Raw genomic sequence first — 26,429 nt, forward strand, 5'->3', positions numbered from 1 at the left:
GCCTTATGATGCAGTACATTGTCTTGTTGAAAGACAATGATCAGTTCTGTAGAAACACCACAAAATAAGAAGCATTGCATTGTCCAGAATTTTCAGATACCTCTCGAAGTTCAATGTTCGTTGCACCACAAACAGAGGACGGAGGCCAAACCATGAAAAACAGTGTCGTCCTCTGAGCACCTGCCACAGCCATCCATCTGTTCGGTACAGGGCATGGCACGATTTATCGCTCCAAACACGACTTTCCAAGCTTCTGCTTCCCACTATATGTGCTCGTGCTCTTTGCGCTATTGAAGACAATGCTGCATGTTGGTTCAGGTAATATATGGCTTGCATATTGCAGTCCTACCATGGAAACCCATGTTGTGAGCTTTGGTTCAAAATGTATATGTGCAGATTTGTGTTCCAGTTGATGGCGGGAACTCTGCATTCAACATGTTAGCCAATAAATGGCGGTTTTTACGTATTATCCTTTGTAGCACTCTACGGTCTCATTCAGCGAGTATAGTGTGTTGTCCATTGTGAGTAGTACTCGCAGTTGACTCCCTGTGCTTCTATCTCAGTATGGTGTCACTGATTCCTACTACCTGATACTGCTTCCCTCCTATATAACTCTGATGTCTCTCAGAAAGCCAGTTACCATTCCAATCCAAACCCACGTGTTGTAACATTAATACCAGTTTCTCTCGTGCCCTGTTAAATGCTTTTGCAAAATCCAAATAAATGTATGCCTTACCATCATTCCCTATTCTTGTTACTCCACTATAAAAGGCAACCAGATTACTAAAACAACAGCACCCCTTAACAGATCCAATATTGTCTTCATCTGGCCAATTCTGTATATGAATTCTTACCAATTTTTTCAAAATCTCAACAGTCACAGAAGAAATATAAACTGGTCTATAGTTGGATACCTCCATTCTTTTACCATCCTTATGCAGTGGCATTCAGAATATATCTTCTTCATTCCCTCCAGGAATATAGCTTGCTTTACCAGGACTGAACACCCTTTACCAGGATTGAACACACTGTTCTCTGCCTCTCTCTCTCTTCCCCAAGTATTTCCCATGCACTATTCATCTCTTCTCCTTCAAATTCTTTTATCCACTATATTACTTCAAGCTTCTGTCATAATGTTGATAATGTGGTAATGTATACTAGTGGCCAAAATTGTGGAAACCTTTTGGGAAAAGTGTATTTTTGAGGTTTGATGGCTTATAGCACCACTTTTTTTTGGTGTAATACCATAAAATTATATATCGATGGAATGATAATTTAATCAAGAATGTAATGCAACAAAGTTTGTTCGGTTATCTGTATTCTATGTTATTCTATTAAAAGTTATAGCCAAATAACCAGAAAAAAGAAGCACAACTTGCTTAGGTTGCTATGAAGTAGCTTTCCTTCATTTGAATGTAGCCAATGAGCATGAGTATTTAGAGAGCCAATCAGGTGTCATCTTGTTTTGGCAATGAGCCAATAAGATCACAGTAGAATTCAGCTATTGATGTCATGTATTGGAGCTGAGAGGAGGACATTTGTCAGTGTGTTATGCGATTACTATCAAGTTGGTTGGTTATTTTTGTGTTCTTTCATTTAGTGAGCTTGTGAAACAATAAAATTAAAGAAATGGTGCCAAGATTTGACTGGTACATAGAAAGCGATGTAAAATAGTACTATTAAGTGAACAAGGCTACAGTTATGAAGAAATTAGAAGAAAAATTGGTGGAAACTTAATCAAAGGTGGCATTTCTAAATTTTTGAAGAGGTATAAGGAGACTCAGTCACTACAAAACCAGACTGGTAAAGGCAGGAAAAGGTGTACAACAACAAGTGATGATAGAAGAATTGAGAGACACTGCCTACGTGACAGAAGAAAATCATCTGGGTGTATACAAGATGAAATGGCACAATACAATGTAATTTGAATGCAAGGACTGTTCGGCGCAGACTGTAGGAATTTGGTCTAAATGCTAGAATTCCATGAAAAAAGCCATTTTTATCTCTCAAACAAAGGTTTGAAAAGATTAAACTGGGCTAAAACCCATGTTAACTGGACAGCAGAACAATGTCACAGTGTTATTTGGAGTGATGAGACCAAAATCTCCCTGTTTGGTAGCGATGGCATAAAATACGTAAGGAGAAGAATCAGAGAAGATTTGCATCTGATTGCATTATACCTACTGTGAAACACCTACTTAGTGTTTTGATCTGGAGTTGTATGACATCAAAAGGTGTGGGCAGAATTTGCGTGATTAATGGGAATATAAATGCCCAAAAATACATAAATGAAATACTTGAGCACGTGATCTTTTCCAAGATAATGAACATTTATATTTCAACAGGATTCAGCTTCATGTCATGTTGCTGCTGTGTGCAAAAAGTGGTTTCAAGATAATCATATTCCACTGCTGGAATGGCCTGAGAATAGCCCAGACATTAACCCAATTGAAAATCTATGGAGCCGACTAAAGAAACTTGTTAGTCAGAAGCAACCCAGCAGTTTATTTATTTCGTATCCAAACACAAGTAGTACAGTAGTAAGTAAGTGGTACAACATAATTTACAACAAATTATGATACATTACAATGAGATCAGCTTAGATTTGGTAGGTGAATTACACAGGGAATAATAATTAAATATGAAAAAAAGGAAACTATACATAACTTATATACAATAAATATGGTCAGATGTTACTCCAGTATCTTGCACAATCAACTGCTCTTTCTGTGCAGGATATAAGATCCTCTTTTGCACAAGGTGATGGAACAAAGGGACAAGAAAGAAGGTGTTCCATGGACTGGGTTGTCCAGCACTCAGAATTGTCTGGGCAAGTGAGGTAGCCCCATTTGATGAGGTTTTGTTTGCAGCATCCTGTCGTCCGGAGTCTGTTGAGGCTTTTCCAAGTATTCCAGTCCAAGTGGGCACCACGTGGAAGATGTTCGGCTGTTCGAATACCAGTATTATTTTCAGGATATAATGTAAGCCATTGTTGAAGTGTTGTGTCTGGGAGGTTTTTAGGTGGTTCAACAGTTGTCAGGAAGATGTCGGGATCTTAGTCTTTGGGGCACTGCGGTCTGGCCGAATAGTGGGGGCGTTCATCATTTATTTGTCTGCTTCTTTCATCATCTGAGAATGCAGATCTTCAAATTGAAGGGGATGCAATACCAGCCCAAGTTTACAGGTCTTTTTGTGGTGTTGGTTTCAGGCATCCTGTAATTAAGCGGCAGCTTTCATTCAATGCTCGATCAAGTTTTTCAGCATGGCAGAATCTGGACCATATTAGGCAGGCATATTCAGCAGAAGAATATGCAAAGGGCCAAGGCAGAAGATCTCAGTGTGCTAGTATCTGCTCCCCATTTGGAGGAGGTAAGCTTTCTTAGTATGTTGTTTCTTGCATTCACTTTTGCCTTTGTTTTTTCTATGTGGGTTTTATATGAGAGGGTGCGATCGAGAGTCACACCAAGGTAGATTGGGTTCCAGGAATGTTCTATATTAGAGCTTTCCCAAGAAATCTGTAGGTTCCTGTTGGCTTCCTTATTGTTAAGGTGGAAAAGACCAGTCTGGGTTTTCAAGGGGTTTGGTTTTAGTTGATTGATGTTGAAAAGTAATGGTGATAACACACTTCCCTGGGGGAGGCTATTTTTTTGGTGGTGCCAGTGGCTCTTCCTACCCCCAAGGTCCACGTAAAAGTGTGTTTTCCAAGAGTTACTGGATTCAGGAGGATAAGGCGATAGTCTCTTGTTATTCTGTATATTTTATTTCTGAGTGTGAGATTGTTTATGGTATCATATGCTGTAGTTAGGTCTACAAAGCTACTCCTGTGGCTAGTTTTTGCTCTTAACCATTTTCTATATATTGAGTGAGGTTGAGAATTTGCCTGGTCTAAAGCCAGCCTGCTCAGCAATAAGATGGGGTTGTAGCCTATTCAAAATTAATCGTTCATAGAGTTTAAAGAGTTTGCTGAGTAGTGATATAGGTCTGCAATTTTTTGCTTCAGTTGGAGTTTTCCCTGGTTTCAGAATGGCCACCACTTTGACATGCCTCCAGATAGTTGGTATCCTTATCTGAGGCAAGTGTTGTATAGGTTTAATAAATGCTCTTTAGTCCTGGTTCCAAAATGTTTAATCTGTTCATTACAGACATCATCAAGGCCTGCAGATTTTCTAGGTTTTAATAGGTTTATGACAGTGTTGAGTTCAGTGATGGTGAAATCTGAGTTAATCATATTTTGTTCCTCACTTGGTTCTAAATATCTTATTTTTTGTGTGTTTTTTTAGTGAATTTTCCATTCAGCTGGTGAGCAATTTGTTTAGCTGTTACCTGCGGATGCTGATATGGCTTAGTGAAATCCTTCCTAATTCTGTTGATAAAGTTCCATGCCTTTCTGCTACTATGGGTCATATCAAGGGCTTCTATTTCTTTTTTCCATGAGGAACGCCTTTCCTCTGCCATCGTGGAGCATAATTTTTCTCCTGCTTGGATGGTCTCTTCTGAGAAGGGGTTGGTGTTGTAAGGTTTTAAGTAATCAGCATACTGGGCTTGTATGTCACTGGAAAGGCCTGGAATGTAGTTTGTGCGTCATCCTCGGGGATGTGTTTGGTGGAGATTTTCCTCAGTATTTTTATGAATTCTGGATACTCTTGAGGTCTTGGAGGGACTTCTTCTTTGGAGCGATCAAGTGGGATCAAAAGTCAGCATAACTGCTGGGTTGAATTGAAGCATTATAGGTCTGTGTTGAGTATGTGGAATTGGATTTAAAACCTTTATAACACAGATGCTGGATATTTTTGAGCTAACAAATATGAGGTCAGGGTTATAGCCTCGCTTCCATCTGCCACTGTTGAAAGATGCAGGGAGTTTTGGATTATGTATCAGGTTTAGAGAAAGGTTTTCAGCCCATTTTTCAACAAGTTCTCCATCGTAATCCCAGTTAACACTATGGATGTTAAAGTCACCTAATACAACATTAGTCATGTATGCATTATTATTGAGGAGGATGTCAGGGAAGGAGAAAGCTTCTTCTGGTGGTTTATAGACTGAGGTGATTGAGATATTTTTAAATGTGATCGTAATAATCTCAATGTTTCTGTTGTTCATTGAGTCAATGGACGATGGGATCAAGTTCTCTTTTGTTGCACTGCCATATTTGTCGTGGGGTATTTCTTTGAGTTTCATGCCATGGATGTAAGGTCTTGCAGCACCTTCTCCTCTGCGAGTTTCTTGCAGGCAGAGCACATCGCAGTCATTATCTCTGCAAATATTTGCAATGAGATCTTGCTTGACACTGGAGAAACCTTCAATATTAAATGATATTATTTTTAGGCTTGGCCCCAGGTAGGATACTTTAGGGTAGAAATTTGGGAGCATTTTAGTTCGATCATTTATAGGTCTAACCCAGTAATAAAACCCAATTGATAGAAGCAATAATTCAATCTTGGTTTCACATTATAATAGCTGCAGAACTAAAAAACTTGGTTCACTCCATGGGAAGGCATTGTAAGGCCGTAATTAACGCTAAAGGTTACCCAACTAAGTATTTACTCGCATTGTGAGAATTTTTGTATATCTAATTTTTTCTATGTGTTTCACTTTTCTTTATAACTGCTGTTCTAATAAAAAATTCTTCATAAAAGTTATTGCATTACATTCTTGATTAAATTATCTTTCCATTGATATATAATGTTATGATATTACTAAAACAAAAAGTGGTGTTATGAGCCATCAAACCTCAAAAATACACTTTTTCCAAAAGGTCTCCACAATTATGGCCACTATATGTTGGTAATGTGGTAATGGTAACTTCTGATAATGTTGGAGTCTTGACAACTAACAGACTGATTTGGAGAAAAATTGTAGATAGGAATTAGTAATCATGTAAATTTTTCATGTAGTACTATCATATCCTGTACACCCCTTGAGGGTACATGGCAGGAATTTGATGATGCTTCTGTCATTGTTGCCTGTCTTATAATTCCACATAAATTCCTTCTGCTGTGACTAAGTCCAAAACTCTTCATCCTCATGTTTCCTGGCTTTCTGAGAGACATCAGAGTTGTATAGGAGGGAAGCAGTATCAGGTAGTAGGAAGGTAGGTTACAAGTGCATTTCTACAAGATTCTGTACTGGGACGATTACTGTTCAATCTTGATGTCAATGATAGTTTCACAGGATTAGAAGGAGATATTCAGCAAATGGTGGAATTCTACAAGATTCGGTACTGGGATAATTACTGTTGATTACTTCTTAGGGACAACTGTCTGACAGTTGTCCCTAAGAAGTCTCATATTCATTTCCTTTAGTGTACTTTTTAAACATTTAGAGAAATTAATTTTGGTAAATGCAAAGTGAGTGATTATTATGAGGCAGAGGAAGTTTGCTACTTCCTCTGCCCCATAATAATCACTTGCTTTGCATTTACCAAATTAATTTGTCTAAATGTTTCCTGCTCAGTGGAAAGGAGGACATTTTGAAAAGGTGGGCAGAATATTTTGAAGATCTCCTTCAGGACAAAACAAGCTTGGAAAATAACGTTCCAGAAGAAGACGAGTTTAACGAACCCCTGGCAAGTATGGGAAAAGCTGAGACAGAGGAATCACCAGAATTAAACGAGGTGGAATTAGCCCTAAAGAGAATGAAAAATAATAAAGCACCTGGTAAAGATGGAATACCACTCGAGCTGTTAAAATACAGTGGGCAATCACTATTAATCAAAATACATAAGTGCTTGTCAGAGGTATGGGAAACTGAATCTATGCCTACTGAATGGGACACTGCTATTATCGTTCCTATACATAAGAAAAATGACAAGTCTCTGTGCCAAAATTATAGAGGAATATCACTGTTAGCAGTAATTTGCAAAATATTTGCAAGGGTACTGGAAACTAGATTGGAACCCTTTATAGAAAAAACAGTGGGTGACTACCAATGTGGCTTTAGGTATGATAGATCAACAACAGACCAGATCTTTACAGTACGAACAATAATGGAGAAATGCTATGAGTTCAGGATCAATCTGCACCATTTGTTTGTGGACTTTAAACAAGCCTATGATAACATCAATAGAGATAAGCTATTTAAAGTCATGAAGGAATTCCAAATTCCACCTAAACTGATAAGATTAGTTAAAATGACACTCGGAAATACAAACAAGCCTATGATAACATCAATAGAGATAAGCTATTTAAAGTCATGAAGGAATTCCAAATTCCACCTAAACTGATAAGATTAGTTAAAATGACACTCAGAAATACCATGGGTAGAGTGCAAATACAGGGTGAACTCACACCTGAGTTCAGAATTACCAAAGGATTATGACAAGGAGATCAACTATCGACAATGCTTTTCAACCTATGCCTTGAAAGGGTAATATGAAATGTAATTATAAACAGAGGTGGAACTATTATGAATAGAAGTCTACAGCTTTTGCGGATGATGTGGACTGTATTGCAAGGACTGAGAGAAGCCTTAGAGAAGGTTATAGACAAATGAGAGAGGAGGTAAGGAAAATGGGACAACAAACAAAACTAAAACAAAATACTTAATTGTTGCCAGAGATAAACAAAAATTGGGAAACAGCCAAAGTTTCACAGTAGATGAAGAAACCTTTGAACAAGTCCAGCAGTTCAAATATTTGGGTTCAGTAATAACAGAAAGTAATGCTATGTCAGTTGAAATTACTTATAGAATAGCTGCTGCAAATAGAACTTATTATAGTATTCAGCCATTATTAAAATCTAATTTGATTTCGATAAAAAGTAAAATCCAGCTATATAAAGTACTCCTCAAACCTGTGCTTTTGTATGGCTGCGAAACATGGACAATGATTCAGAGAGATCAAAACTGATTACAAATTTGGGAACGAAAGGTATTAAGAAAGATCTTTGGCCCAGTTAATGAGAATGGACTTCGGAGAGTGAGGAATAACAAAAATAATGGAGAAATTCAATAAAGTGGATATTATTACTGAAATAAAGGTGAGAAGACTGAGATGGCTAGGACATGTTCAGCGAATGGGGGATGAAAAAAGGTCTTCATGTCTGGACCAGGTGGATCTAGGCCCAGAGGACGACCAAAAAGGAGATGGCTTGACGATGTGGAGGATGATTTAAAGAAAATGAGAGTAAAGAACTGGAGGAGCAAGGCACAGAATCGTGAAGAATGGAAGGCTATCCTGAGATAGGCCCAGGTCCTAAATGGACTATAATGCCAAGGAGTAGTAGTAAAAATGTTTCCTGCTCATCACCATCTATATGCATTCCATTAAATATCTTGTTTATCCACTTCTACCTCATTCCATATACTCTCAAAGCCATTAGTTTCATTTCCTCTCTGATTCTCTACCTTGAGAGAATACAATTCATCTCTTACCATGAATAACACTCCACCACTCTGTTTAACTTGCCTGTCCTGCCAAAATATGCTATTCTTCTTCCTTATCTTGCTGAATCTCTAAGGTTCTTCACAAGTGCCAGCTTCTTCCATTCCGTCTGTCTTCAGCTCTTTCAGTGCAGTCCAGGATTCCCATCTCAGCTAAGTTTTTTTGGATGTTATTCTCCTGGCACTGTCTTTTTCTAGGTCAATTTCCATCAGGCTTCATAAAATAAAATCCTCAGAAAAGTCTACTGACCTGCAAGAAATAATACAACAGGTGAATGGAGGAGAAGGCATGATCAAGAACTGTGTGAGCTTGTATTTTAAACAATCTGGAAGCTTTTGCATCTTGGTCTGTTATGCTCTAAGTTTCTACACCATATAAAACAAATCCAATGATTGTCTTGTATATTTCTCTTTTAACTTTGACAGAATTTTGAAAGATAGTAAATGATGTGAGGAATGATACGATCTATTGGAGGCATATATTCTAGCTTGTGTTTCTCTACTAATGTTATTATCTCGAATAAACTGTTCCAAAATATTTGAAGGAAGCAGCATGTTTAAATTTCAGGTTAACAGTGACAATTTCCCCCCCCCCCCCCCCCGAATGTGATGTCTATATATGTTTAAATGTTCAGTTTAATCATGGTTGATTTATAAGCCTAGTTTTTCATCAGAAGTTTTGAGTTTTCTGAATGTTATTCTAATGTCTTAAGCATTTTTTTCCAACTAAGCATATTTCATCTGCATATGAAAATTAAAAAGGATGGATGAAAGTGCATCTCCTTGCTTCAATCCTGTCTTAATATCAAAAGGTTCAAATCTAATTAACTGTCATCTAATTAGGTTAATCTAACTAATTAATCAGCTGTCAGTGGTGTAAATATTAATGAAACATATCTTATTAGGTATTCCCAGTTCATCTAATACTTCCAAAAGGCCTTTTCTATGGATGCTATCATATGCTTTTCTAAAATCTGTAAATAAAATGTGGACCTGATGATCGGATTACTCTTTTTTTTTCTTCTCTCTCTCTCTCTCTCTCTGTCTATCTATCTAGTATTAGTGTAAAAATCTGCTCTAAATATATCCTTCAGTTTCTATCAGAACCATGTTTCAGAAATACCAACAATCTTTTGAGAGACTGAATCAATCAATGCCACAAAGCCATTCCCTTTGTTCTTAATGCTCTTGGCATTTGTGCTCATAGCCATTACTACTCTCTGCAGACTTTGCAATATAGTATACATCCTCTCATTTCTCAAGACACTATTTGCTACCGTCCATCCTTATAGTTCTAGTTTGCCTGTCCTGACACATCATTTGCCAAAAAACAACCTCTCAAAATGCCTACATCCTTCTGTGTTGAAATGTAATCCATCTCTTCCATATAGCTCCCTTCTGTTTTCAAATGTACTTCAAGCATTCATATATTCAAAACTCTCCTCCTGTGTGTTCTCGCTATCATTCATTATCAGTGCTCTTTTACTCCACTCTGTGTTATACTGACGCAACCCACTCACCTATTTCTGCTCCACAATCCTTAATATCAATCCAGATGCTTGCTATATGATTCACATTATCTCTCAGGTCATTTGTACTAACCATCACTATTATCTCTTTTGTGTTTTTACATCACCTCTCCATACTTGACACCCCTTACAGTTTTATTCATACTTCTCTCACTGGCATCGCCAACCCTTCTGCTTCACTCTCTCTCTCCTCCTCCCACTTTTACCCCGTCTCTTCTATCTTTGCTCCTTCTCTCTCAACTTTCTTCATTCCTTTCTTTTCCTGTCTTTCTCGCCTTTTTTTGGTTTACTCTCTTTCTCTGTCTTTCCTGTTCTTTTGCCTTGTACTCCTTGCACTAGCCTCTCTAGTCTCTTCATGCTTTTCATTTCCTTTCTCAGCCGTTCTGTTTTTCTTTCTGCACATTCCACTTTTACCTGACAGTCACTCACACAATCACAGACATCTGTCAGACATCTCTCTCTGCCACATTGTCTATTGTCAAATCCATAGAATGATTTCATTCTGTTCACCTTCAAACATGCTACTGGTTCTGCAAGTTGACACTCGCTGTTTCTAACATGCCAGCTCAACTGCTACTAAAGTCCAAGACTCGAGTTCACCGTAGTGCTTTTCACTGCTTACATTTAATACATACACATTCCTCACCTGCTACATTTATCATCTATAATTTATAATAATTCATAATCACACATGTGGCATGTATAATTTTTGACCATGTTATGAATAATGTAGTCTTTAAATGGTGGAACTGTATGACAGTTCTGGCTGCTGCCATGATGAATACAAGCACAGTTAGATACAAGACAAACAGTAAATTCATACCAAACAACCGAAGAAATCATACAAAAAAAATCATCAATTTCAATAGTTAAATTTAAAAGTCTGTATTAGTAAAGATGTCTGCACGAAAAAAATCCTTATTATTATCTGAGATCTTCAGGAAGTCAAGGACTCATCGAGGAAGGCTATAAATGAATCACCCAAATCAGCTGTCATATCTTCTCTTAAATTCATTCACACTAGATGCACTTACTACCGCTAAAGGCAAACTATTACACTCACTCACTGCTCTGTGAGAGAAAAACCTAGCTCTTATCCCTTTCTTGACTGCGAACAAACTTACTTCCATGGATGCCCTGTGTTCTCTCCTCACCTTCCATATATATAGCGAAAAATTTCATCAGATGATATTCTATAACATCCATTCAGAAGTGTATAGACCTCTATCATATCACTCCCTCTTTCTCCTGTTATAACCATTGTCTGTAATCCACATACAATCTGTCCTCATAATTTAAATCCCATAATCTGGATATAATCTTTGTACCTCTTCTTTGCACCCTTGGAACCTGAGAGACCAAATATGCACACTGCAATCCAGGTCTGGTCTTATCAAGGCCAAAAGAGGCAAAATGATTTTCTTATCCCTACATGTCAAGGTTCACTTCAACATCTTAGTTGTATTTGCAACTTTTGCTATGTGATCTTTAAACTTCAAATTCCTATCCACCATTACACCACGATCCCTAGCCTTGTCAGTTTTTCTTGTAGCATAATCCCACTAATATATATATATATTTTTTAACCCTTCTCATTGACTCTCTGCTCCTATTGTGGCAAGGTAGCACCACCTCCACTTTTATCACCCCCCCCACCCACTTTTTTTTTTTTAATGTATTGAACATGCTGTAAGACATATGCTGGACAAGTAAGAAAGATTGAAAACACTATAGGACAGGTGTTAATTCTGGATCACAAGTTTTAAGAAGAAATTGGAAGTCACGAGGACTAGAAGCCTTGTTGGTGTTTGACTTCTTCTGTACTTTTCTGATTTCTTTCTGAACAAAAGACTAGAGGAGGCATGGATTATCCTTGATATTGTGAAATTTTCTTGGGTCAGCTATGCAGGAACGGTAGTAAAAAATGATACCAGGAGATCTTACCTTATTATGAGGTGATGTTACAATGGTAACATCACCCAAAATGGATCTGGATATGGGGGGACAGAAGGTGCACCTAATCTTCCTTGCAAGGAATCAGAAGACTTGCCTGTGATTTGAACAGGAGATAAGTTTTCTGCATTTGTCTCAGCAGCAAATCAGTTTTGATTTGCTGCTGATTTTGTTTTTGCAGCTGCAGTGCAATGTAGGCTCAGTGTGAAGCTAGAGTTTGGCCTAGTAATTTGCTATTTTGAATGAAATGGAAGAAGTGGATCTTCATTCCACTTAAAAATTATTTCTATTATTCCTCTGTAGAAGTTATCTGCATCAGGAGAACAAAAACAGTAATTTGAACATGGAAAGGGGAGATTGTAGATGGCTTTTGGTACCCCATTATAATTAGGGATCCAGAAATCCACTCACCACTGGTGAGTGAATTTTTACAGTCCTAATTGCATTCAAAATATATTATTCTTTGCATAATTATTATTATTATTTTTTTTTCATTTTAAAACATCTCATTTATTGTCAAATTATTTGTTCACGAGCAGCAGCTACCAAATTTATCAAAGAAATGTTATTTCCAACCAGGTGTTAGCATCTTTATTTAATTAAAAAAAATTAACAGTCATTGTCATAACCTAACAATCGATAACTTTTAAACATATTTCTTTCCATACGACAAACTTCGTAATATCCAATATTGAATTCCAGAAATTCCCTAATTCTCTCCCATGTGTATCGTAGTATTCTTTTCACTTGGTGCATGTTCCTTACACATCATACTTCCAGTTTTCATTTCAGTCATGAAGCAGTAGAAATGAGCTGCCATTACGTGCTAGTATGCCACTTTACTTGAAACAGTAAATCTCACACACTTCAAGCAAAACAAATAAATTTTTTTATATCATGAATTCATTAAAATTAAATAATAGTTATCGTGTTCAATAAATTGATTTTATAATCAAATGTGCATTAATTTAGTTCAATATTAGCTTTACACGTGTATTCAATATGCATGAGATATGTAATAGACAGTATTATTTTTTAAAAAAGGTGCTTTTTTTCACTAAATAATTTCATTAAAAATAATCTTGTAATTATAAACACAAAACTGGCAGAATTTAATTGTGTAGTATATCAATACAAAATTTTGATATAGTAATATCCCAAGCTTATTTTCACAATTCACAACATGAATTAACTTAGCATAATTAAATAAATGAATATTTTGCATAATAGCAGGGCTTTTTTTAAACACTTGTTGTTTTAAGGATACTTGCGACATAAGACTGAATGATATAATCACGTAATCACAAGAAAGATATTTATTTAACCAAATATTTCGGTCTGGAAATAGCAGACCATCGTCGGTTCAACGATCTATTGTTAGTATTCTAGCTTGTATATTTTTTTAAACTGTTCTTGTAATACCACCGACGATGGTCTGCTATTTCCAGACCGAAATATTTGGTTAAATAAATATCTTTCTTGTGATTACGTGATTATATCATTCTTTTTTTAAACACTGTTATTTAAAAAATACAGTTATTCACGATGTGACTGAGTACATCGTGAAAAGCAAGTCTGCCAAGGTGAGTGCTATTGTCTTGTTGTTTTCCTGAATTTTATTATTTCTTTCCTATTATTGTTCATGGATGATTTATATAAATCCGCCCTTCATTATTAATAACAAGTGAAAGAAATCAAAGTACACTAAAGTTTTGTGAAACGAAGAAAAACTGAAGGTAAATTGCAGGGATTTTCTAGTACCTGCAAATGGATGAAAGAGTTCTGTTTTTCCATCAAGTAAAACAATCAGGTGAGACATGCTTTCCAAGAACAAATCTGCATTTTGTAATGCCTGTAAAAAATATCATGGGTCTGCTGACAGTAATTTTAGATTTCTACAGGCTTTTTGAGGACCTTTCAAAGTTGGAGACATTTAGGTTTCATGAGGTACCCAGTTATCACAAAAATGCTGTGACATAGACATGGCCATAAATCACTCAGAAAACAGATCTCTAGCTGCTTGCCAAAGGAATATAGATCCTAAAATGTTTGAATACCTTAAGTGTTTTTTTAATACAGCCTATTATGTAGCCAAATTCAATAAACCATTTACTGATCTCTAAGACTTAATAGTCTCTGCTAAGTAAGCATGATATAGATACAGGTCCAGTAGAGCAGTACCAGAATGACATGAAATGTAAAGAATTTGTGTCAGTTATTGATAATGTCATTAAACAAGAATTGGTTCAGAAAATCAGACTCGAGTAGAGTGAGTCTTCTTTTAGCTGCTTCTACAGATATTCTATAAAATTAGAAACTGAAAGAAGCATTTGTGTCCATAGTTCTTCATCAAAAGTAAACAGCTTCCAGGTACTTTGATATATATTAGAGAGTGAAATGAATAAGTTATTCTTGCCATGGAAGGCTGGTAATTGGTCATTTGGCATTGGAACAGATGGAGCAGGAGGTATGCTTAAAAAAAATAAAAAAAGGCTAGTGGCAAAATTAAAGAAAGATGTGCCAGATCTTATATCAACACTCCCCATTGTATTGCACATAATTTAAATCTAGCTGTTTTAAATTTTATCAGAGCTGTTCCCTTTGTTTCTGAAATAGAAACAGTAGTTAAAAAATTATATACCTTTTACCAGAATTCACAAAAAAGACTGAAAGAATTGGGAAAAGTAGCAGCCATGTTACAAACAAAAATCCTGAAGTTCAAGTATCTGCATTCAAGGTGGGTGTCTAACAGAGTGGGAGAACTGACTGTACTTGTTAACAACTACTCTACAATGGTAATGCATTTGGAGGAAATATGCATTGGAAAAGAGATCATGCTGCAATATCAAAAGGCCTGTTAAAGAAAATGAAACATAATTCTTTGCCATAAGAATTCATTTATTTTAGATTTTTGAACTTTATTCAAATAGCTACCACTTATTTTTCGAAGGGAAAACTTAATAAGACAAACGAAATACCATGTGGACAGTACCTTGAATGCACTGAAATAAATGAGAAAAGCTCCACAACCTTTTGAGATAAAATTTTTATATTACATAAATAGTGTAAGTGTACATGACGGTATTCAGATAATGCATGCCAAGAGCTATTCAAAATGTGGAATGAAAAATACTAGTAGCTGAAGGAATAATGTATTTGGGGCGGAAAAAAAGATTTAGTGATAATAAATCAGCATTTACCAAAGCTATCTCAGTATTTGGTACATTTACATGGCCTGAAGATCTGGAAGATATGGGGAAAGAAGAAATTAAGATTTTGGGTAAACATTTCAGGAAATATTTTGATGATAATGAAGAAATATTTTCGACATATTTGGTGAAAGAGTGGTATGAGTGGTTCATAGCTTTAGGAAGCATGTAGTAAAAGTCAACCAACGAACTACAGTCCAATTGCTCTCACTTCTTTCTCTCAAAAATTATGGAGAAGGTCATCAACAACCAACTCTTGAGCCATCTAGAAACATACCAACTAATCAGTGACCAGCAGTCAGATTCTGCCACTCGTGATCTACAGCTGATCTTGCTTTCACCACCCACTTATGGACTCAATGGAGAAATTTGGAGAAACTCGCACGGTTGCCCTCAACATTTCAAAGGCATTTGATCATGTTTGGCACAGGGGCCTACTCACCAAACAGCCATCCTATGGTCTGCCTTCTCTGCAATTGGATCACCAACTTTCTCAATGGTCACTAACTATGTGTTACGGGGGGAATGGCTTATCCCTCAGATTTCCCCACCAATGCTAGGAGTACACCAGGGTTCTGTTCTTTCACCCATTCTCTTCCTTTTGTATATAAACAACCTGCTCTCACAGACTTCCAATCTTATCCATAGTTTTACTGATGATAGTATACTCCATTCCTCCTTTTCATTCAGCAACTCTGTTAGTGCTGAAGTATTAGAATCCTCAAGATCTACCATGACTAGGGTGCTGATCTCAGATCTCCAGCTATATCCCAGTGGGCAAGGTCAACTTTGTAAACTTCAATGCCACCAAAACTCAATTCTGTCTGATACTGAGATATCTAAACACGATCAGATTTCTCTTCTTGAACTTACTTGCATCTCCAATCTTTCCTGACACAACCATATTTCAACTACAGCTGCCAAAAAAACTTGGTGTACTTTTTCACATAAGACACTACTTCACAGCTGCTAACTCTATACAAAACCCAAATCTGCCCAGCCATGGAATATTGCTTCCATATTTGGGGTAGTGCACCAAAATCCTCTCTAAAATTGCTTGATTCTATCCAGAAGAGGACAATTCGGCTAATTAATGATCCCTCTCTCTTAGACATTCAGTTTCTGCCTTGTTCCTTCTACAGATACTTTCATGGACAGCTGAATTGGCTCTTTATTATTCCTCCAAAATCATTAAAACAGAGTCATTGCTAGCCAACACCTTTTTACAGTCCATCTTAAAACTCACTGAACCAACTTCGCTGCCTCCTCTTTTATTCCATCTACTTCTGTCCTTTGGAACAGTCTCTCCTACTCTGCCTTCCCCAAAGATTACAACCCTCAGCTGTTCAAGCAAAATGTGAACAGACTCCTCCTTTCTTCTATTCCTCTTGCACACGCACACACCACTAGTGTACTATAGGTCTTGTGGCCTAAAAATTTTGCAAGCAAGATAAGACATACTGTTGAGGCCATATGAATCCATTATGTAAATGCGCTGTGATATTTATATAAATCAGACCAATAACTTTGATAAGTAAAATTTTTTTGTAGCTAGTAGATTTAAGTTGTATTTCTGGAGCCCTGATTTAACAAAGGACATGAGACTTGATAATGGCTGAATGAAGAACATTCCATAGTAAGGGAAACTTTTATTAATACCTGAGTTATCAAGAGGAGAACTGCTTAAGAAAAGGTCAAGGTTGTTGGCTGGGTGGTTGAGAATAATCTGGTATTAAGTTGGTTAAAGGCAGATTTCAGAATGGGGGAATAAAAATATGAGTTAGTGATTTACTTTAGTAAATCAGTTTAGTACAGTTGGATAAAGGAGTGGCTGCAAGACGATAACACTAGATTTTGCAAGTGTTTGACAGGATCCCATGTGGCACTCAGTTACACTAATGGGAGCAAATGGGAATGGATATGGAACTAGTAGTAAGTATAGATACAAGGGTGACTGATAGACAGATACCAAAAAGTACAATATAGAGGAGCAGAATCCATAAGACAGTGACTAGTAGTTCATGACAGAGAATAGACCACTGCTATTTAATATGTACATCAGTGATATAGGAAATGATTTAAAGAGAAATATTCAGTTGTTGTTTGCTGATGATGCAAAATTGGATAGTATAATAGTTAATGAAAGCAACGTAAATACACTGCAGTACCATTTAAATAGGCTGACTATGGATATAAGGCACTAGGTGCCAGTTCAGTGTGTGGAAAAGTGGAAAGTTATGCATTTTGAGATGAAAAGATTACAAACTTTGTACTAAACTGATAATCTGTACTCCATGAAATTGTAGCTGGAGATTTTGGGTCGGATGGCGTATAGTGAGTTCATAGTTCAGAGGACATATTGCAAAAGTGCCCATGGTAGGTTAGATCATAGGATTACTTGATTATTAAAGAACATATTAACAAGGAGGGATAATGAAGTTATTCCTCTTTATAAAGCTTTGGGTTGTATAGCCACATCTGGATTACTGTGTACAGGTCTGGTTACCTGGGATCAAGGAAGTCATGAAGAAAATCCACAGCCAAGTGACCAAGATGAGTGATCTTTAGAGTGTTGCTTACAAAGATAGATTGAGGAATTGGGGGTTGCAGAAATTAGTTTATAGGAAAAAAAAGAAAGGATATGATGAAAAAATTTAAGTTACTAAAAGTATAGGATTAATGCAGAGGAACTTTTTCAACATTTGATTGGAGATCTTACTTGAAAATTTAATAAGAGTTGGTTAGTAAAGGCTTGACTAGATTTTTTGGTGAATGAATAGAATTTGTTTCCAAGGTTTGTTGTGAACGCTTTGTCAGTGAATGTGTTCATTGAGAGGTAAAATAGGTATTGTGTTGATAGTTGTCTACCATGATGAGTCTGAAGACTCATCATGGTAGACAACGATGAGTCTTCAGACTCCATGGAGATTCCCATGCAGTAATAATTATTGTATATTCATTTTTAATAAAATGTTAAAGAATGTAATACATGTAATTTAAATAACATTATTTTCAATTTGTTTTTCAGCCAGTAGTTGAAAAGAAACTATCACAAATGATCTTGGATAAGAAACTGAATGGTAAATACATTTTAATTAATTATTTGCAGAATGAATTGTATACATTATAGTTTCATTTCTGCAGGAGTTCAAATTTTTCATTAGTTTTGTGTTAATTTCTAATAAATATTAACCTTTTCATAGGAATCCTGGATCAAGGAGAAGGTGTATTAATTGTTTTTGAAGACAGTCCTCATAATAAAACGTATGAAGCAGCTTTAGGAATTATTCAAAGTTTAGGAAAGGTTGTAGACTCTCTCTACCAAAAAACAAAAAAGTTGTCCTAAATTATTAATAAATCAAAAGATCATGTAATTATTGCATTGGAGTGGTGCGTTTCATTTTGCTATTCACATCACACCGATATTTGAGGGCATGAATCATGCTCTTTATTAATTTGAAGTAAGACACAGTGCATCTGCAATGAAAGTACTCCAGTATATGTTGTTGAATATAGCAGACTCCTAAATGTTTTAAGAATAGACTGCCGAGATATATTTTTCCTGAATTTCTTTTCATGTATGTAAATTATTTAATACCTTGAGACTGGAACAGTGAAGATTGTGCTACAGTCTTGTTTATTTGTAAGTATAACAAATTTATGTAATTTTCTTTATTTTATATTTACTTAATAGATATTGATATTGCTATAATTAAAATAGAGTGTGGGCACTTAAGTGCCTGTTAAAGCCACTGATAAATGAATAAAATATGTACAAAAACTTTTCAATATATACTCATGTTTATTTTCCAAATATTTTTTTTATTTTATTTAACTTACTACATATATATTATGTATACATGTGTATATAGGGTAGATCTTTCAGGTTTAAGAGTGGGTGATTTTAAAATAATTTCTTAACAGAAAAGACCAGGTTTATTCTGTGTTATCCAGTGCTTCCATATGTGTTGATAGGAAATAGTGTAGGTCATCCATAATAAATTAATGTTTTCAAAATTGAAGTTCAAAATAATATATACAAAAATGTAAATTTATTCATTTAACTTTTCTATTTGGTTAATTCTTAATATGTTTTACTGTATTCACATTTCTCATCAGGGTGTTAATGAATACTTTTTCCTGTGCAGCTGCTTTAAATTATAAGGTTGTTGGTATATACCAGGAGTTGCCAACTTTTTAATACTAAGTGTGCGCATCAAGATTTTTGAATTTCACCACATGTGCATTTTGTAGCATGTACGTATAGGATATGAATTTTAAATATAATGAATAGTAATTAAAAAAAAGCTTTTTTTTTAGCTTCAAGAAAAAATCTGAAATGCATTTTGAAGTTTTTATTCCAAAGATTATATCTTTAAAAAATTTAGAATTTTTTTATTGTAACATAAAAATTCAAAATTTCAAATCTGATTTTTCTAAATTTTCATTAATTTAATTTTTACACGAGTTTTCTATTTTCATTTAAAAGTCATTTTTTTACAAATATTTAAAATAAAAATATTCAGATTTTTAAGACGAACAAAAAACATGGTGCTTGTTATAAGAAAATAGCATTGTATTTCATAACTATTGTAAATGATTTTTTCAATAAATAAAACATTTATATAGAAATATAAAAATCAAATAAAGTTTTAAATCTTATTTATTGTTATTATGTGACACCTCCAAGGAGTCCAAAGACTCATTAGGAGGGCACTCAACTCTACATAGCCTGCCATCTCCACTTCTTAATCCTTCATTCCACCACCCATCAATAGCATTTTTTGTCTGTAAATTTGGCATTCTTCTGGCAAGTTTGCATATGTGCAGGGCATAGAATCCAAGTTTCTGGGAGGAGAAGGGGAAAAAAAAAATCCTCTTTTGCTGAAAAAGTTCATATTAAAATTCCTCTCTTCAAGATGAGAATTTTTCAGTTTAAAATTGGTAAGTGTTTTAATGCGATAGTTGAAACTGCATTTCATATGTTATTTTTTCAAAGTCACAATCATAATTACATATTGATGTTTTCTAACAGTCACTAAGATTTTCATTAGTAAGACAAGATCTATGTTTTGGTTTAAAATTTGCATTGTGGAGAACATTGTTTCACAGAAATATATTGATCCAAAATGTGACTCAGTTTTCATTTTTTTTTTTTTTTGCAAGAACGGTTTGATTCTAGTCACTGCCTACAGCAACTTATTCTAGATCTTTTTTTCAGTCACTTTCTGAGTTAGTTTATCTTTGGCATGGGCAAGTAGTGTTTTACTTATTAGAAACTCAGCATTTTAATCATGAAAAAAAAAACATGAAACTCAAGAAAATTGACTTTAGAACTTGCATTATTTCAGGCGATGATATAGTGTGTTAGGGACCATGAGGTGACAACAGTTGTCTGCCATACTCTCCTCCCAGATGCCTGTGAGTCGCTGATAATCTGGGCCTGCTCTCGGTGTCAGCTAAGGCTGGAGGTTAATTAGCCATCAATCTTCAGAAAAGGTTCGTGAGGACTGAAATGGCCTCGCCACAACCCTTTAGGGATAATAGAGGATTTATTTATAATTTTCTAAAATTTTTGTTGACATTTTGAGCTTTAAGTGACACATCATTAATAAAATTTCTGAAGATTTGGAAATGGAAATTTCCAAATTTTATTAATACTTGTGGCAACAATAGTAAAGAACATTAAACAGATTTTCACAAAAGAGTATTGCTGGCCTGAATCTGTGCAATCTTGCATAAAATTCATTACTCAGTTATATGTTCAGTGTTCAATTTGGATTGAACTGTATACTTGATAATATTTTTGTCATTTGAAAAATAAGTTGATGTAGAATTTTGAAAAGATTTTGTGTTGCTCCAAAATTAGATCAACAGGATTGCGAGTTTGAATCCTACCATTTGTGTGGGAGATGAATTTCTTTGCCTGGTGTGAAACCACCACCACCCTGCTTATTGGAGGCCTGAAGTGGCTTGAAAAAGTTCCATGTTAGGTCTCTAGAGTAGGGTTTCCAGACTATGTAAAAAAATAAATTTAAAAAAAAATTACAATTACAACAATAAAAATATATATATATATATATATATATTTAAAATTTATATGGCAAAAAAATCCTTAGCCCATCCATGATAGAAAATTTACTATAGGTTTATTATAATAACCTTTTGTGGGTGGGAACCACACATAAAACTGAAATGGAGCTGCCCTTAAATGCCTGAACATGAAACTGTACCTTTCATTTTATCAGCAACTGTTTCATTTTGAGTTAATGCTGAAAAAAATACCAAATCTGATAAGAGTGCTGCTTCTCCAGCTTTCGTTTGTCTCCCATCTCCATTTCAGTTAAATAAGTTTTGCTATACATTTTTCATGAGTTTTGTAGTTTTTCATGATATTCTGTTGAGGTGTCCTTTCCAAAGACTTAATTTACTTTTAAATGCATTAATGGCCAATTACATGTGCTCAATTTTTATAGCTGCCATGAAGTTCAAGATTTTAATTATTCAGTTTGTGTAATATCAGTAAAAAAAAAAAAAAAAAAGCCAGTTTTGCTAACTAAGATGGCTCATATATTGCATAAAAAATTTAATTTTTTTATTCAAGAAATTTTTTGCTTTTCTCAATTAGAGTGATGAAACATTCAAGTACTTTGCCTTTACTAAGCCATCTCACTTCAGCATTCATTAACCAAATCTGAATACTTGCTGCCATTATCTTCTCTTACCAATTGTTTCAAAAGGGTATTATGATGGCATAGCACTGTCTAGTAACTGAGGAAATTTATCTATTGATAACATAAAGTCTGAAATAAAATTGTGAAATGTTTGGTAAAAGTCCTCTCCTCTTACACATCCCTTTGTTGGTAAAACTGTTAACATTTTTTTTTTTTTTTAAATACTGTGTATTCATCAAAAACCATTCTGATTACAGTTAATTGCACTGAAGTTCCTGTTATGTGTCCAATGATTCATTAATTTGAAGAGCAAAACTCCAATCTATATCATTACACAGCTGTTTTTGCAAATTGTTAGAATCTTACCCCCCACCATCAACTGTGTTTGATAACTGTTAATCACTTAAAAAAGGAGACATATTTCTGGTTTGTTTAAGAAGAACTATCCAAGAGAGATACACCAACAGTAACAAAAGCTTCTTTTAATAGTGGTGGCTGATGGATGGATATCAAGAAGTGATATATATATATATATATATATATATATATATATATATATATATATATATATAGAAGAGCAGGAATCTGGGAGAAAGCAAGTGACTAGTGGTGTGGCACAAGATTCTATGCTAGGACCACTACTGTTTAATTTGTACTTAAATAATATAGGAAATCTGAAAGGAAATAAATATTCACTTGTTTTCAAATAATGCAAAATTGGATACAGTAATAATCAAGATGATGTAGGTAGCTTAAACAGGTTAATAAATCAGGTTAATATGGAGAAATGTAAAGTTTTATGCACTTTGGGATAAATTGATTACAAGCTGTTTACCACATTGATGGAATTGTACTTCGGGAAATGGTTGAGACTTGGGATTTTGAGAGTAGTAGATAAAGTTTAGAAGCCATATTAAGGTTGCTCATATGATTATTTGGCTATTGCAGAACACACTAATAAGAAGAGATAAGGAAGTTTTTCCTTTCTATAAGGCCTTGATACGTCCACATCTGGATTACTGTGCTCAGGTCTGGTCTCCTTGGTTTCTTGGAGATGAGGAAGTGGTGGAGGGGATTCAGAGGTGAGCAACCAAGATGGTGGCTGGTGTGGATTGCAGAAGTTGATTGATAAGCTAAAAAGAAGGGATATTATAGACGCATTTAAGTTAAAAGTTTTTATAGGATTGATGCAGGGAAAATGTTTCAGCATGGCTAGAGGGGGACAGAATAAGAGGTCATCCCTGGAAGCTGAGTATAAGTGTTGTTAGTAGGTGTGTGAGGACTAGATTGTTTTCATTTGGAGAGTTGTGATTGAGTGGAATAGGTTGCCAGAGTCAGTTGTGAGCACTTTATCTATTAAAGGATTCAAGGAGAGGTATGATAGATCATGTGGATAGTTTGGGTCTACCATGATTTATCTTTGGACTTCATGTAGGTGCCTGTACAATAATAAGAATAATCATTCACCATCTAGAAATGGCTTTCTTTACTTCTGTTGAGAATATGAGCAGTTTTAACTGAAGCTATTGGTGACATTTTTAGATTTTTACTGTTACTTTTTCAATACTGATTGTTGAATAAATAGACAATTTTAAAAAAATTAATCTTGTTCTTTTTACATCAATATGAAGTGTGTGTGTGTGTACATATTTATATAAAAAATTTTTTTTCTTCCTTTTTGATCAACATTTCCATGTCTGAAAATTGAAATGGCTTTACGAGTATGATTACACAAAACACACAGCATGCCTTCCCTTCGTTGAAACAGTAATTTTCTTTCTACTCTTCTTGAAAGTGATAATAGCATTGCTTTTTAAGAATTGATTTTTGTTCACCCATTTTAATGGGGGTTCTAAAAGCATACAAAAAGTTACTCAAATGTTTAAATAATAACATATGTTATTATGTAGTTTAAAGCATGTTTTAATTATATTATAGAAAAAAATATAAATCATTTTATAAACCAACTGGATATAAATCATTTTATAAACCAACTTATAATAAATATTAGTATGATTCATTCATATGAATGATTTTTTGTTTGCTGAATTTCATTCAGCAAACAAAAAATCATTCCTTTTTTTAAATTATTATTTAACAATAATAATAGAAACTTATCCCAGTATGAAATTTATTACTACAGAAAACATGCTATTTCTGATAGCACTAGCGACACTAATATTGCATTTGCTCTTCTTTCATATACAGCAACACAAACATGTGTATTAAACATTCACATATATGTTCTCATTTGCAGAAAATCAATTGTGTAGTGCAGTGCTTCCCAAACTTATGGTTGTAAAGGCCCCCTTTGAAAAAATTAAAATATTTCACACCCCCCCCCCCCAATCAAAAAAAAAATTGTAACACAGACATATATTATTATAATATTTATATTCAATCTTCTTCTTCTACAGCTTCTCCCACTTAAGTGGGGTCACTGTTTGTTATGAGTCTCCTCCACACCTTCCTGTCTTGGGCTGTCACCACATCCAAGTTCTTCATCTTCAAGTCCTCTTCTACCAGCTCCCTCCATCTCTTCTTTGGCCGCCCACGCTTCCGCCTTCCTTGCACATCCATCTGCATGACCCTTCTTCCCACATATTCGTCCTCCCTCCTCATCACATGACCAAACCATCTCAACCTTGCCTCCTGTATTTTCGCTCCTAAGTTCATAACTTTCACTGTTCCCCTGACATAGTCATTTCTCAGATGATCCTTTCTGGTCACACCGCACATCCACCTAAGCATTCTCATCTCTGCTACTTCCATCCTGCTGATGTTATTTTTCCTCAGGGCCACAGTTTCTATAGCATATGTCATAGCTGGCCTCACTACTGTCCTATAAATTTTGCCTTTCAGATTGATCGGCACCCTCTTATCGCATAACACTCCAGCCATCTCCCTCCAGTTCCTCCAACCCGCTTGTATCCTGCATCCCACTTCCTTCTCAGCTCCTCCATCTTCTTCAACTGTTGAACCTAAGTATCTAAAGTCTCTCACCTTCCTGATGACATTTCCTTCCAGCTCCAGATCTGTCTCCTGGCCACCGCCCACTGCGCAACACATATACTCTGTCTTACTTCTGCTCAGTCTCATACCTTTCTCTTCCAGTACTTTTCTCCATCTTTCCAGTTTAGTTTCCGCTTCTTCTCTTGAATCTGCACACAGCAAGATGTCATCTGCATACAATATTGTCCAAGGTGCATCTTCTCTCACCTCCTCTGTTACCACCTCCATCACAATATTAAACAGAAATGGACTTAATGCTATCCCTTGATGCAAGCCAACTGTTACTTGAAAACTTTCTGTCTGTCCCAAACAGGTCCGAATACTTGTCTTCACATTTCTGTACATTTTTCCGCACCAACCTGACATATTTCTCCGGCACCTTCTTCTCCCTCAGACACCTCCAGACTTCTTGCCTTGGCACTCTATCACTCCAGATCAATAAATACCAGATGTAGCTCCCTTTGTTTCTCTCGATATTTTTCCATCATCTGTCGTAACCCAAAGATAGCATCTGTTGTTGATCTACCAGGCATGAAGCCAAATTGTTCCTTTGCAATCTCCACCTCCTCCCTCAATCTACCATCAAGAACACTTTCTAGGATCTTCATTGTGTGGGACATCAACTTTATTCCTCTGTAATTTTTACAGTCTTGTGCATCCCCTTTACCCTTGTAGATGGGAACAAGAGTACTCTCCCTCCATTCCTCGGGTATATTTTCCTGTTGGCAAACTTTCATGAACAGGTTCCACAGCAGGTCAATTCCCTCTTCCCCCAGTGCCTTCCATGCCTCCACTGGAATTCTGTCGGGGCCCACCGCTTTTCCATTCCTCATCCTCTTCATGGCCTCCGTCACTTCCATTCTACTGATGTTCTGCACCATCCCCTCAGAAGGCTGCCCATCTCCTCTGTGAGTCCTTGCATTTTCCTCATTCAAAAGTCCCTCAAAGTATATTTTCCATCTGTTTCTTATGTCCACATCCCTCCATAATACTCTTCCTTCAGCATCTTTGATCTGCCTCACATGTAAGATGTTCTTAGCTGCTTTATTTCTACATTTCGCTAGTTGGTAAATTTTTCTCTGTCCTTCCTTTGTTTCTAATTGATCATACAGATCTTGATATGCCATGGCCTTCGCCACAACTCTCTTGGCTTCTTCCTTTCTCTCTCTATACACCTCTCTGTCCTTTTCCACTCTTGACTCAACCCACTTCTGCTTTGCCTTCTTAGCTGTCACTGCCACTTGTATGCATTATTATTCCACCACCAGCCCTCCTTCTGCTCTCTAATCTTTCCAGATGTCTCACCAAGCACCTCGATTGCACAGCTCAGGAATACTTTTGAATTATGTTTCCACCAATCTTGTACACTTTCCAGTCCATCCGAAATCCTCTCTAACACCCACTCCCTAAAACGATTCCTCACACTCTCCTCTTTTAAGCGAAACCACTTAATTGTCTTCATGAATATTCAATACAATTTATATTCAATATTTTGGGTTTGTACACTTTTTTGTGCTTCTTATCAATACCTTTGAAATGAAACTTATATGAATAAGCATATATTTACTAATATTCATTAATCCCCGAAATACGCAAAAAGCAAAATTTGTGAACCAACACCAATGTGTGATTTTTTCCATTAAAATATAAAAAAAAATAATAAATAATAGAAA

At 35.6% G+C, this 26,429-nt stretch overlaps 1 protein-coding gene across 2 annotated transcripts in view; it reads left to right on the forward strand.

The window, feature by feature from the left end:
- Nucleotides 1–26,429, forward strand: part of LOC150100465 (26S proteasome non-ATPase regulatory subunit 11-like) — a 237,046-nt gene that overhangs the window by 197,205 nt on the left and 13,412 nt on the right. Inside the window, exons 11-12 of one of the 2 annotated variants that reach the window (XR_016549277.1) lie at nucleotides 18,099–18,150; nucleotides 18,274–18,713. Coding sequence is in view for 1 of the 2 variants with exons in the window: in XM_090403074.1 (XP_090259200.1) it covers nucleotides 18,099–18,150; nucleotides 18,274–18,416 (195 nt within the window). In the remaining variant the exon portion in view is untranslated. Of the gene's footprint in view, nucleotides 1–18,098; nucleotides 18,151–18,273; nucleotides 18,860–26,429 lie in introns of those variants that run through there. The other variant, XM_090403074.1, reaches the window with a different exon arrangement.

Source organism: Typopeltis vanoorti, chromosome 13, assembly GCF_054136105.1.
Source record: "Typopeltis vanoorti isolate ZY-2024b chromosome 13, IOZ_Tvanoo_1.0, whole genome shotgun sequence".
NCBI lineage: Eukaryota > Metazoa > Arthropoda > Arachnida > Uropygi > Thelyphonidae > Typopeltis > Typopeltis vanoorti.